This window comes from Vollenhovia emeryi, unplaced genomic scaffold, assembly GCF_000949405.1.
Source record: "Vollenhovia emeryi isolate VEMERY1.0 unplaced genomic scaffold, V.emery_V1.0 DF939127.1, whole genome shotgun sequence".
Classification (NCBI taxonomy): Eukaryota; Metazoa; Arthropoda; class Insecta; order Hymenoptera; family Formicidae; genus Vollenhovia; species Vollenhovia emeryi.
The window spans coordinates 3,527,230-3,542,053 of record NW_011967239.1 but is presented as its reverse complement, the minus strand read 5'-3'; the positions used below and the strand labels follow the sequence as shown (position 1 = coordinate 3,542,053).

Below are 14,824 nucleotides of genomic sequence, written 5' to 3'. Positions count from 1 at the left end.
ATTTGAACTTTTAAAAAACCTTCATTTAACAGTTATCAACGCTTTATAAAGCTTGTCATTTTCGCCAGGGTACGGCCTAGCAGACGCGGCTTAGGTCGGCAGCTCCCTAGCGCTCCTAGCGGACGAAAGTGGCTGCCCGGATCCTCATTTCAGAAAGAGAACAGGCGGGGCAGGGGGTGCTCCCATACACCTTAATCAGGGCACAACTTGCGCGTTACTTCCAAAATTACATATGTAAATTTCATATTGCATTGGTATTTATTATTTTTTAATGTCTCATAAGTATGTAATAATATTTTTCTTATTGAACAAGTTACTGAAAGACAGTTTGGCCCGGTTTGTCATTTTCTGATAACTGTTAACCAGAGCCCGAGCAGAAATTTCAGTAGGGTCCTGGTAGGGGCCTAATAAGGATGCCTTAATGCCTGGTCAGGCACTCATCAGGCAGCCCTGACAGGGCCTTGACCGTAAATGTAACGTCGAGAATTAAAATTACCTGATCAGGTTTTCCTTATCAAGACCTCATGACTTGCCCTTTGTCGCGCCTTACAATTTCTAATAGGGGGATGGGTATTAGTAGGCTTCCTATTCAAAAATTCTTAAACTAATTTTTAAATTGTGTTAAATTACGTAGTCATCAAAAGTATATTCAGGTTATTGAAGTTTATCCATGATCCAGACAACTCGCAGTCGCAACATATCGGCTCGCCTCTTATACTAATACGGGATGATTTTTACATACGAGAAAGACTAACGCGCGGTCGCCACGTCGCGGCAGTATGTGGTACTAGTGCTATCTATTCAGGTTAACGTTTATCAAATTCTATGAGGGAATCAGGCGTACCGGATCAGGCACATGTCAGGGATTCCTTATTAGGGCATTCTTTACTTCCTCCCTATCGGGCCCTGATCATACATAAAGCATGCATGATTTTATTTCTACTCGGGAGGTTAGTAGACTCTCCTTCTTTTTCAGAAAATGAAAAATCGAGCCTTCATCGAAGAAAATTGTTTCTGCTTTTTAATTTCGCAATTGAATCCGTAAATTAACATCTCGAATATCCATTCGCAATTCCTTGGAGTTATGCAATCGGGATTCCAACGATGGGTCGTACCGAAAAAGCACTTTACTCTGAAACTTCCTATCCCCCCCGATTGAATTACAATTAAATTTATAATGTGGAGTGCCGATAAAAATGGAGGGGGGGGGGGGGTGGCTGTTCTGTCGTCCTCGATGCTAAATTGTTCCGGTTTAACGGCACCGGTCGTCGAGAGGGACGACCGACGAGATTCATCGAGGGAACGTCACATCCTCCGCAAATTAAAAGCCGGAGAGAGGACGGCCGATCTGGAATGGAGGTCAAACGACGAGTGAACTAAATTGGAGTCGATCTAATCTGAGTGAACCTTGCGCTTGTTAGTTTTTCGCTCCCTTCCCCCGCGACGAAAAAGTCGTCAGGCATGAGTGCCTGCATCCGCGCGACGATGCTGAGGAAGTGATGTCACGTGAAACCTGCCGTTTTTCCACAGAAGATCCGGTTTAACTCCTTGAAAGCTTAGTCATTAACAAGCTTAAAAGTCACGTAAGGTTTCTTAACGCAGAAGTATACAAGCACGACGAAAATTATGTAAATCAGTCTGCAATTACCTGAAATGTCTCGTCGCGGAAAATTGATAAATGAATTTCTTACGATTTATACTTATTATTTCTATATCGTGGTTTCCTTGGGATTTCAGTTGCGCAAAGGAAATCTGATAAGCTTCTAATAATTGAAGAACGTAATCGATATATTTGTCCTCGCGATGATTATATCTCGTCGTAAACGACGAAAGCACATTTCGCCGTATACAAATGCGATTATCAGATAACAATAATCTCGCGATCGTCCAATAATGGACAAGTCACGCGTGAATCATGTTCTTGCGCTGTCCGTAATCGCGAAGAAAACGGCAGTGGGACACTCATCCCTTCTTGCCTTATCGGATGAAGCGTTATCACGGCTCTTTGACGGCGCGATCAAGTCACGATAAATCACCGGGCGACGATCGACGGGATCCCCCATTTTTTTTTTACGTTTGCGAACCATTCATTACTCTCTGCTTCCGTAGGATGTGCGAGGGCTTTTAAGGAGACGGTGCAACGATAGCGGCGATCTGTCTTGCAACCTCGCAGAAAATGGAGTTGTGACCAGAAAAGGCGCTATTACTGTTCCTAATGAGGTTCGTTACGTTATAAAATGTCTGCGAGTCAAAGCGTGGCGAAAGTTTTCCTCGAGACTTCGATAAATCGTTTATTTATAAAGGAGACGATACGCAACAATGTGGGTGTGCACCGATATCGCGATGAAGGTATCGATCGAGCTGTCTTAAAACAACAATGTGAAATACCGCACGCCATTTTCGGTATGTTTGCCGGCGAGAATGGACGAACGGACAAACAGCGAACGATCGAGCCCCCTCGTACTTCACAAGATAGTCGATAGAATACCGTATTAAGAATATCGTGCCGTATCGGTATTTACCTCTCTACACCGCTTGTTTATTTTCCCTTACGTTATTATAAACAAAATGTTAAAATGTGCAAAAGTATGCATTGCAATACATCTCTCTTTACGATGGAATCTGTAGTAATTTCGGCGGACAATTGATACGTCGAATATGGAGTGCAACACAGTTGCGTACTGAAAAAAAGAACCGACTCTCTAAAAGTCAATCAAGTGGATCATCACTGAAAACAGTGAATATTCACCGATTCACAGTTATAAATATTGCGCTGAATTATTCAATGCTGTACTTATAACTGTTTTCATTGGCAATGCACCGATGTAGTGGAATTTAATTTACCGTCAAATTGTTCCTTTGTTTCTCTATCGTGTAACCGTAGATTCATCTTTAGTACAGCAAACTTGTACGTGATGTACATTCTTTCCTTTTATCTATTAATCGTGGTACTCGATGTCCCGATTTCGTTACTTCTATCTTTAAGGATGCACCCCAGACGCGAGATGTATTTATATACCATTGGCATGTCCTTCAAGGCGCCCGCTCTCCACTTGACCTTCCACCCTCGATCGCGACTAATCGTTTGCCCATTCGCGACTCTCGATACGTAGTTGCTTTCGCACACGTCCGCACGATCACCACCACCGTACCGGCACCGGCACGAGCGGCGGAAACAACAACGAGCGAGGGTGGTGTCCAACTCTCTCGGTGGCCGCTAAGGCGGGGAGAAAGAGAGGGGCGGAAAGAGCACTCGGTCGATCTCTCGTCGTTGCCAGGCGACCAACATCCACCACCAGGGCTCTCTCACCCCTCGCGCCTAACCCTGGAGCGTAATTCCTGAAAACCGGCGCCATGGCGCCATCTACGCCGCGGGATGCTTCACCCTCTCGGGGGTGCCCCCTCGAACCCCGCCGTAGTCGCGAGATGCACCCCGCGACGCTCGGTCCCATACTCGGAGGTGCCGCCGGTCGTCGTACGTTTCGCTTTCGTCGAGCATTGTCCTATCCCGATGGCGCGTTCGGCAGTAGAAGGGTGGTAGTGAGTCCCGGCGAGAACCATCTTCCCTGCCAAGGATCTCGTCCCGGCGACGTCGCTCGCGGGTCATCTCTATCTGGGAATACGCGACGGACGATATTGGGGGTCGCGCCGTCGCCATATTGCTGAGGCACGGCCACCCCGAAGCGCGTTTCGCAACGCGGTGCGGTGCAACGATACGGTGCGGTCGGTGCAATATGGTGGTGGATGCTTCGTACATTCCGGGCTTGTTTTTTGACAATGGCTGCCGGTGGCGATATCGCGCGATAACCCCGGCACCGCGGAGAGTCGCCCGTTCGTTTTCTCACGCTCGTGGCTGCGACGGCCGTTGAACCAGGGGTAAGTCGCCAGGCATATCGGTATCGACACGTGCTTCTCAAAGAATCCCGAACGACGTCTAATTAATTGTCAGACTCCCAATCCCGGGAGTCTCAAGTATCTCAATTGGATCTCCGATTGAATGCTATTCCAAGAGCCTTGCTTCGAATGCTAAAAGATTTTCAAGAGATAAAGAAATTGCCATCTTTATGGGTATTATTCGAAATGTGCATATCATTTATTCATACGTAATACGTATGTAAGCTTTTTGTGGAACAGAAAATTTCAATTTTCGTCCGATTCGGTCAATATACATTTATTATAAATAATGCATTTTGCGAAATTGAACAAAAGTTTTTTTATTTCGTTGAGCACAACAAACTACAACAAATTAGTATATAAAACATTGACGAGTTTTTGTTACGAATCACAATTTTGCCACATATTCGCACAGTTAATCGTACCTTTATTATCGTTATCTTATTTAATATAGAAAATGTCTAACAATGAACGCGCTATAGCGAGGCTTAAACGACCTTATCATTATGTTTTACGACAGTAGAAGCCAGGGAGGAAATAATGATTATTATCTTGATAATGATACTTGATCATACTTGATACTTGATAATGATACTTTTCAGATATAAATCGCTATTCGAGCTGTCGGCATTATCAAGGAAATATTCGAAGCGCTCGGCAATAAAGTCATGAAACAATAACAACGTGCAGGATTAACGCGTATAGGACTTCTTTCTCGGCTAATAGAAGAATCGGGGCGAAATAACACTGGTATCTATATCGACTGTCACGTTTTTAGATTTAATTTATGCAGCCTTTTAAGCTCGACACACCGCCCTCTTAACCTTTCGACCGCCCAATAAATGATGCAGTTGTTTCTCGCTATTTCTGTCGCGATCCACCCACACCCTCATGTTTTTCTCTAATGCACCCGTCACCTTCGAGTCGCTGATAACAAGCGACGGCCTTCGACATTTTTAGCAATTAGTCAACTTTGCAGAAAGGCATCCGGTCGAGTCTTGAAGTGAAATAAGGGCGCGCTATTTTAGATAACTTCCGAGCCACAAGTTAATCGATTTACATGTCTTGAAAAGGATATGTCAACACTTTTTAGTTATTTTTATTTTCAACGTTTTATGTTGAAAAATTTAATTATATATGTGTGTCTAAAGTAAATTATTTCGGTAAAGTTTCTTTCGACGAAAAAGCTTTAATGATATTTACATGTAAAATTTCAATGTCATCAGTCACTATCGCGACAGAGAAACGAGCAGGTATAAATCACAGGCGGAAGAATTACTTATGTAATCTCTGCCAAATCTCGGCGATTTTTCGACGTGGCGACGTGAATAAATCGCAGCGGCGAAACTTGCTGTCCTGGGCTGTGTATACGAGACGAAAAGGGCTATTTGTACAGACGAAATCCCCGCGAGACCGGGTGTTTTTCAGCTAAGACAACGAAAAAGAGAAAAGAAGGAATCGGCCTTCTCTCTGTTCCTCAGTTTCGACATTGATTCTCTTCTCGCCGCACAACATTCTTCTCTCTTCCGCATTTCTATTACCCGTAAACGCAACGTGATTTGTTATGCGCCCGCAGGTCCATCGTGTCCAAGAAATTTATTTAATATCATTGTATTATCTTTATATTACCGCCTCCGCAGGCTTTGTGAAGATATCCTTACACTCGATTATTGAAGTTCTCCGCAAGTATATGAGCTGTAACAGTCGAACTTGGCGAGAAAACTTTTTCAATCTGAAAGTTTCACGCGTGGATCTTATTCTCATGCGCGCCTGTTGTTGCACAAAGTGACGTTTTATCGTAGCGGCTCGTGGCTTATTTCCATACACTCGATAAATTACTAAAATATTAAAGCTTGGAATCGCATTTTGACAAAATCATTTTAATCGTATACTTTTATCCGTGGAGGAATTGTCATTTCTCAGTCTTTGGTTTTCTTGACTGATAACAACGTGACACTTGAGTGTCGAGAATTAATCGATGCGAGAAAAGCGCGTTCTATTTCGTGGAATATTATTTACGTTGCGGGACGTATACGATCTTATAAATTTCTGCGGCACATCGATAACGAGAAAATCGCTGGAGAAGCGGTGGGTGTCGCGAAACTGCTCATGCCGCACCTAACTTGGCGAATTATTGTGCGCAGGAAACATCTTTTACTGCCGCGACAAAAGGGACGGTCGGCGACAGGAAAGTCCTTATAGAGAGACAATATCCGCAATGTCGTAGTTGATCGCAAGAGATAGGGGACATCTGTGATATGTCCGTATTGTATATAGGTCTAATGCATCTGGCAGTCCCGGCATTCACAAAATTTATCGTGACTCATTACGGATAATAACGTACATGTTACATAAAGGTAACCGTAAGTAGCAAGACACGCAAAGCGAGAATCAGATATATTAAAAAGTAATTTGTAGATAGAAAAAAAGCTAGAGTGTCATCTCAAGAATCGGCGTAGTAGCATTAAGATCGAAATGTTCTCGCTGTCCCTTTCATCCTTCCTTAGGGGATATTTAATGCCAAGTGTGTTTCTCGTCTCGTTACATTGATATTAAATGCGATTTTCACAGTGGATAAACGAAGCTCAGCGTTAGACCACGCGTAGTTAAATCTGTCACTCTAAAAAGGAGCTGAGACTCGAGTCTCTGTATCGTCTATCTAATTCGCGCTCGGTAATTTTCAGAGCATGTCGCTGAAATTGCACGAGGAATGCCGGCGTCGCAAGCGACAATGAGGCGTGTTGGGACAAAAAGCAGTATCGAAGGTTCGCGGAATAAAAATTGGACGCCGCTTGAACGATCCACGCCTAGGTTGTCAACGTCGCGATAAACGTGTAATGGGACGCCGTAAGATTGGGAGAAATAAAACGAGATGATTGAACTTGGACATCGTTATCGCATAACGCACCGTGAATCAAACGTTAGTATTTTACGTTGGAAGGGTATCCTTCCGAGTATCGTCGACACTGCGAAGGCATGCACATCGCGCGTCGCACTTGGCGTCGCTATTTCGCATGACGGAATTCATTCGCATACTCGGGGATCGGGAAGATATTAATTTCGCTGGCATATTTCACGCGTCCGCTATGCAGCTCGGCGCGACGCGACGCGACGCGCGACGGTTCACCGCCGCGGGGCGAGATTAAAATTGGGATTAATCAGGCGAGATTACCGGGGGCCGTGCCTCGCCGCGTGTCGCGGCCGCGCGATAAGGGGACGCCGTAAAGACGCGCGCGGGCGCGCGTCCTCGTTGAATTGTACTATTTGGTGCGATTCACTTTTCGCGGCGTCGTAGCGTTGGGTCGTTGAAAAATAATCCTCGTCGTACACCACCTCTCCGCCAAGGCCTTCGCGCACGCCGTTCCCTTTATGCGCGCGCGAGCGCATAATGCGGCCGCGCGCGCTGCGGGTCCCGCGGACCTGGAGCGGCCCGGAGCGGAGCGGCGCGGTGCGGCGCGGAGAGAGCAGAGGATGCTCTCGAAAAAGTGCGGCAACAAAGTTGCGCGGCGCGCACACCCACGTCCGCGAGATCCAGAATGTCAGGGCCGTACCTTAACCCCGCGCTGTCCTTCGTTGCCTTCGTGTACCCACCTTCCCTCTTTTTTGTCGCCAGGTTGCATTTCCACCGGTGCAGTTACCGCATTTTTTTAATTGCCACTTCTACCTACCTCTTTTTCTCCCGGGCTCTCCCTCGCTCTCCCTCTCCCGCCCTCCCTCGCGGGATCACCGTTAAGCACGACACACTGTTAACCGCAGCGCGAATTAAGGTACGGTCACTTAAAAGCAAACCCGTAAACCGACGCCTACGCAGCGGGTACCTGTTATATACGCACTTACGTGCGTTCAGGGGCGGATCGAAAGAGCGGAATCGAACAACGGAATCGAAAAGCGGATCGAGGCTGTACTTTTGCGCTTCTGAATCCCGCCGAAATTCTTCAGTGACGCTTTACCCGTGCCACTTACGCGTTACGATAGCAGGGGGATATGTGAAAAATATGTCCAAATCCTCAGAATCTCTCGGGATCTAAGTGTGCCAAGATAAGAGAGGAAATTAAATTCCGCGAATCCAAATCATCCGCCTTCGCGGTTTCTCGACTTATCGCGTGCAAGAGACGACGCGTTTACAAAAACATTGAGGTGTGCCACTTTAATGAGTTAAATCGAGCGTCCTTAATTTAATCTGCAAAACACATATGCATCTCATCGTTCTCGAGGAAGCATCGAAGATACCGTAATTCGCTAATCGCGACGCTATTTTATCGCGGGGAATAAATTAATGAAAATTGTTTCTCCCCTCCCCCCGAAGCCCTCGCGCACAGTCGATGCGAGCCGATGCGGTCCTGGACGCGCGAGTATAAGCCAGACAGAAAAATCCGAAAGGCTCTCTTCTACCGATGAGTGCCACGAATAAGGGCCACATAAAGACGGGTCATAAAACTATGATTTACGTCTTGTCATTGATGCGTTTGCTGTCCGCCCGTCCGTCGGTCAGTCCACCCGTGGGCCCGTCTATCCATCGTGCGTTCGTCTATACGCACCCATGAGCCCTCCCTCCCCCCCTCGCTCCCTTCCTCCCCCGGTTCATCATCGTCTCTCTTCGTTCCCTCTTATTATCTTTCTTATAGCCTCCCTTCTTGTTCTTCTTCTACTTCTTCTTCTTCTTCTGCCTCGTCCTCCTCGTCTCTACCGGTTTCGCCGGATAGCCTCATCGGGCCGGCGATGATCGATTCGTCGCTTAGAAAAAGTAGCGTGTCGTTATCATCGCAACTATTATAATCCACTGTGAAATATCGCGTGCGATATGTGCGCGGCGACGGGCGACTCGGCGAAAGCGAAAATTGTATCTTCCCACGTGTCACGTCACACGTGTCTGGTATCACTGGATAATTACACATTGCTTATTATCTCAAGAGTCTCGCTCGCACCATCACAGCTGCCGATTTTTAACTCTTTAATTGAAGAGGATTATAGAAACGTTTGTGTGTTGTAACACAAGGTACTTTGAGCTAAACAATAAAAGGTGCATCTTTACGCTACCTGTAGATTTGTAAATTTTTATCAAGAGCCAAAGAGGCTTGTCATGCAGAAATCTCGACGTCTCGGATGAATTTATGACTTGATAGTAATTTTGCGCTAGCTCGCCGCGGCAGACGCGATCTCGCAGACCCCGCGCGGTTCTTTGTATTTCTTCATGTATTTCTCCTGGAAACATAAGTTATATATACATTATGTGTACAGGATGGTCAGTAGGTTATTTAAAGTTTTAACGCATTCCGCACTCCCCCGACAAGAGGGTTACGTTTAATGGCGTCTGCGGTTTCCCATCAAACTTCTCATAGCACCTGACATCTCACACTTATATCCCCAGGATTCCATCGTTTCTCATTCGTTTTGTAGGATCCTTCTTTACCCTGATTTTCTTTCTTTCTCATATATCATTCTCACAAAAGAAACACTTTTAAAACAATCCCCATCATCTCCCCGAAGAATCTCTGAAATAATTTTCTTGCGCCATTAGCGTTTACGTGTGTCTTTTGCAGCGCATGAAAATAATGTTTGTATACGCAAAACGAGAAGCGATACCGAATGAGTTTTACGAGCGCAATTTAAAGAAAGTGCGAGACTTTTTTCGAGAGATAAATACATCAAAGTTATTATACAAGTGGAATAAAGAATGAAGGCTTCTTTTCATTTTCTTTCTAGCTGTAATATCAACTTTAGCGTTGCTATTAAACGAAAATGGCAATTAAAGTTTTGTCACAAAGCAAACTTGAAAATTTGCGAGGAGAAGGAGAAATGGGGCGATTTCGCGAGCACCCTGTGTACGCCGGTGCATCATAAAGTTTCCATGTTACTCCATTACCGAAGATGACGCAAGTACTGCGCCTTAATCGCGGGATTACACGGCTCGCGGCGCAAAAGCTCTGTGCGGGACAACGCAAACGCGAATTACGAAATAAAAGTCTGCCGAGCGGCGGCGGCGGCAGTGACTCTCGTTGAAAAGTTTGGAGTGAAAGCGATCACGCGCGCGCCGCTTGTTAAGACGTCAGTTATCGTCGGCCGTAGGTGATTAATCCGACAGGTTGGAGGCGGAATTATAAAAGGGCGAAGCGCGTTATCGCGCGCGCGAATCGGCGACGGTGGCGGCGGCTGCGCGCGTAAATGCGCGAGATAAAGACGAGCACGTTCGGCCCGCTCGTCCACTTGGCGACGACACGTATGCCGGGCGCATGGTTCATCGCGGTGATGAGGAAGGACAGAAGTCCATTTATCAGAGGCTCGTTCGTAGAAATGTTCCCCGCGAGTGCCGAACGATGACTCGAAGGATATCCCGAGATTATCAAAGATCGTTTCAGTCGGGTTTGCGAATCAGTAGACGGTCAGATTCCGCTGGGCTCTCGGTTTCTACGGCCTTCTGCGAAAGCGGCCAATGCGGCGAACGGTGCAATGAGATAAATACAAAGTCAGAAGTTAATTAATTAATATAAACGCTTGTCATGATAGTAAACGCGGCTTGAAAATACGTAGCGGGAATCGCGGGATGCCTGGAAGGTGGAAAAAGTTTCCCCTGCAATGTTGCTTCATAACTACATATATCCATGGCCGGATCAAGGCGCTTTAAGAAGCCCGCGCGTAGGGTAGGGGTTCTCAAAGAACAGTAGACTTATATCGCTTACGTTTTATAACTTTATTGTTCAACGTTTTCAAGCTCTCAAGCCCGGGACTAAACTGCCTGCTGCGTGAAATCGTCGACGTTGCTTTCGTAACAAATGGTCGCACGCATTTCTTTTTCATTCAAATTTCAGCGTATAATTGATATGCGCATACGTTAACTTTACGGACTTTAAAGACAAGATTAATTCTCTCGGCGTATATTTTTATTATCCTCGGCGTAAAGGCGCCGAGAGAGAGAGAGAGAGGGAGAGAATCGCCTCGCGTACGGGGGCCCGGCCCGGCCCTGCGCACGTACGTCGAGTCGCGACGCGAAGGTGAGCGCGCGGTTAATTTGCATAATCAATTCAAAACGATGAGTCTCGCGCCTCGAATGGATCGGTCATTCTTTTCCCGACGGCCCCCGGTATGGAAGAAAAGCCATTCCTGGCGTTATATAAATTACGGTCGTCTCACCCAAGAGAGGTGCGCGCTCTTATGATTGTTGGGACGGCGGCGTTGTGGTAACCGGGGCTCTTTCGAGTCCTGCCGTGGTAGCTCCGCTCCGATTTGGATCTCTGATTACGCGTCGCGGGGCCGACGTGCGCCGAAAATAAAAAGGCATTGGTAACGGAGGAAGGGAGCGAGAGAGAGAGAAGAAGAAGGAAAAGCCGCGTGCACGTTGCGCGCATCGTGGGGCATAAAACCTTTTACGAGCGTTAAAAATCTCCGCGGTACAGCGTCCCGGCGCCGTTTCTTTATTTCCATTGCGGTAATCCCGTCCTCCCTTTACCGTTATACCTCGCCGTGGTCATAAACAAGCGAATCTTGTTCGCCGTTTTAATTTCTTCTTCGTCTTCTCCGCGGCCGAAACGCCTTCGCTCGCCTCGCATACGGTCCGCCCTCTCGCGCCCCCGTCGTCTCCCCGTCGTTTCTCGCCATCCGTTGTCATCCTCCATCGTGTTTCTCGCGTGCATAGCATTTATGGCACTTACACGCTCGTTAACAGTCCACGTTTTGCCAGACGCTCCCGATTATTTTCTTCCCATCATCGCGACGTGATTGCGTCGCTTAAAAACACGTGTATCTCGCAGAGATCATTTTGAAGAATTTAATCATTCGAAAGGGAAGCGAAGGAACAAAAACTTGGGCCGTCGCCCGCGCTTTGGCGGAGCAAAAACTTAAACGCCGCGAAAGGGGAGCTTTGATTTATGTCGTGTGTAAAAAAAATTATACAAGATGAAATGATAAAGTTTGTCCGTAAAGTTTTACGAATTGATTATATAACTTTGTAACGCATCTACTTCGACAAGATTTGCGACGGGAGCGTAAAAAAGAAGGCGTACACTTTTGCGAGTTGGTTATATAACTTTGTAACAGTCTGCTTACTTTTTTTTCCCGCTGGGAATATTATTAATGACGAATTGGGTGACTCTTTTCGCTGTTGTAGATGTGAGCTACTGAAGGTAGGATCCTGAGGAACCGCGAGGTCCTCGCAATGGAGGCGGGACCAAAGCAGCAGCAGCAGCAGTCGCCGCAACAGCAACAGGCCCAGCAGCAGCAGCAGCAATCGCCTCAGCAGCAACAACAGCAAGAGAGCTCGCCCGGCAGTGCGAGTAGCCAGTCTCAGAGCCAGGCGACCATCGGTCCTCAAGGTGGCCCGACGCAGGGTCAGGGTCAGCAGAATGCGGAGGACGCGCTCGCGGCGGCGGAGAACACCCCCGTCAGCGAGGGCGTGCTCCTCGCTCGGATCCATGTGCCCGAGCTCTACGTCAGCAAGTGTCTGCAGTTCCCGAAGGATCAGCTGGTCTGGGACGTGAAGCAGCAATGCCTGGCGTCCTTGCCCAAGGTATGAACGACGTTTCGACACAGGCTGGAGGAGGAGTTCTCGTGTATATTCCTGGATATCCCGGGGGAAACCTTGAAAACAGCCTGCGGAGCTGGAGTTATATCGATGCTCTTAACGACGATCGAACGATTCACTCGCGGACTAAAATTTATCTCCCGGCTGCTCGATAGCGCGAGACAGACGGACGGACGGACGGACGGACAGGCAGGTTGCGCGGTGGAAGATGAAGGGGAGAAATTGAAAACGGAACGCATTATTCTCTTTCGCGGCAATAAATCCCGCGCGCGTACTTCTCCCGCGTGTTATTTCTGGCCGGACGATCCTTACGTCGGAAATTTATGAAGCCCGTGGCGGATTCTCGTTTTGCCGTCTCCATCGGACGTGCGCGGGAGAGTGCGCTCGCTCGCTCGCTTACTTACTTACTTGCGCCGAGTCCTTCGCACGATAATTACACGTATTTCGTTGAGAAATTCCCCCGCGATCGAAAGCACCGGTAATATAATTCGTAGCCCCGATTTAGCGCGAGTTGGTGCGCGTGAGGGACGGACGGCGCGCGGAAAAGGACAGAAGCGATGAGAAGCGGAACGGTGTTGGCCTCTCTCTTACCCTCTTACGTTCCGCGCGTACGTGGTGCCGGTCGCATTTCGTTGAGAAATTCGTCCGCAATCTCTCTCACTCTCTTTCCCGGGAGAGCGTATAGTATAATATAATTCGTACCTGCGCCACCCGGGGCGATTTGTTCCCGCTGGAAATTGCGGTCGCGTGTATATTTCACCGAGGATCGCCGAGTATCGATTAATCGCCGATTACGGTCGAACCCCATCGGATCTGTCATTTATCACCGTGCATCCGCTTCTCTCGCGCGCGCACCGCCATGCCAGATCCCAAGGACTCCATCAGGCTTTTTTCGAAGGACGCTCCCTCCGTCCCCCCCCCCCTCTCTCTCTCTCTCTTTCTCTTCACCCTTCTCTCCTCCCGTCTTTCTCTGCCTCTCTATTTCCGACGCTCCATTCCTTTTCTCTCCTCTCCTCTCCTTCTTTCGCCCGCCCTCTTCGTCGTCGCGAAACCGCTCGTAGTTCCTCGGGCGGCAAAAAGTACAGCGCACAATGTTGCGCACTGAGAGCAGAGGCAGCAGCGCGCTTTACATGCCGATTTCGCGAGATTGCAGACAGCGCGAAATTAAGAGCCGCCAGAGCGAGTAATGACGAATTCTCGAGGCGAGGAGAGAGCGAGATTCCAGTCTTTTCTGCTGCTTTCGTGGTGAATCGTCCCACGGGACTGCCGAGAGTCACGAAGAGTATGCCAGATTCAAAGATGGTAATCGGATCGAGTCTTCGCTGTTTCTTTTTTTTTCCCTCTGAGAATATTGAAGCTTTTCTTTGTAGGAAAACATCAGGGCTTAACGTGCTCCGTTGATCCTCGCAACGCAGTTAGAAGCTGTTTGTATATACGTATTTTTGCTTTCAATTATAACTTTAATCGAAGAGTTTTGCGCAATGGTGATATACTCTTTTTTTTTAAGGATTTCAGATAATTAATCTTGCGAGATTGAGAAAATGACATTTTATGCTTCTCGAGTTTTTAAAACGCGGTTTTTGAACCATTGTCGCACCGAATCGCTCCATCCGTAATCTTACTTCCCGTTGATTACTGGATTTCCTTTTATCTCCAACTTCAAAGAAATCGCATTTCGATTCGGTCGACGACGCTTGACGATCCGATACTCATCGCCTTTGAATCCCATCGCTTTCGTCGTGCTTTCGTTCGACTCTCAAGAACTTTGACGACCGCACAAGAGCACATGTTGAACGCACCTTGTTGCTGAAGCGTGTCAAGAACAGACACGCGCACACGCGCGAGTGTCCCCGTTAGGCGAAATAGAGACTAGAGTATCGATATTGTGTGGCTTTTCGCTTTCTGTGAAGTCGTCACGCTGCCATATATCCTCTTTCTCTCTCTCTCTCTCTCCCACCTCACCATTTTCCCTCCTTTCTGCCTTTATCTCTTTCTTGCTCTCTGTCACGCAAGAATTTTCACGCGTATCGTCTTTCTGCCCTACATGCTTGCCTTCCGGGACACAGGAGGTATAGCACAGAGACCCCGATATATGCCCCCGTTACATCCTTTACCAAAAACGAGCAGTTGCTTACTCGACATTTTCATTTTCCTCGCTTCACTTCGTTTTAGTTTCCCTCGCAGTCTCATCGATCTGTCGAGAGTCTGCGAATAACTTGTTTAACTCTCTCACGTTCCATCAAATCGATTTATAAATTTTTTTTGTAATAGCAGAGATATATTATACGGTCTAGGTATCAGGTACGTGAAGGAGACTTAAAGCGATTTTAATACGCGGTACCAGTACACGGTTCATCGATTGTATTATACACGACGACGACTATGTGTCTTGCATGAAAAAAAAATATATATATA

The 14,824-nt window shown here is 47.3% G+C and overlaps 1 protein-coding gene across 4 annotated transcripts in view; it reads left to right on the top strand.

Annotated features, from left to right (window-relative positions):
* The window catches only part of LOC105568913 (SH3 and multiple ankyrin repeat domains protein 1), a 79,658-nt gene that overhangs the window by 25,128 nt on the left and 39,706 nt on the right, over positions 1–14,824 (top strand). For 3 of the 4 annotated variants that reach the window (XM_012024989.1, XM_012024987.1, XM_012024985.1), the window contains exons 1-2: positions 3,466–3,876; positions 11,996–12,394. In XM_012024989.1, coding sequence (XP_011880379.1) covers positions 12,044–12,394 — 351 coding nt within the window. In that variant the 5' untranslated portion in view covers positions 3,466–3,876; positions 11,996–12,043. Of the gene's footprint in view, positions 1–3,465; positions 3,877–11,995; positions 12,395–14,824 lie in introns of those variants that run through there. The other variant, XM_012024986.1, reaches the window with a different exon arrangement.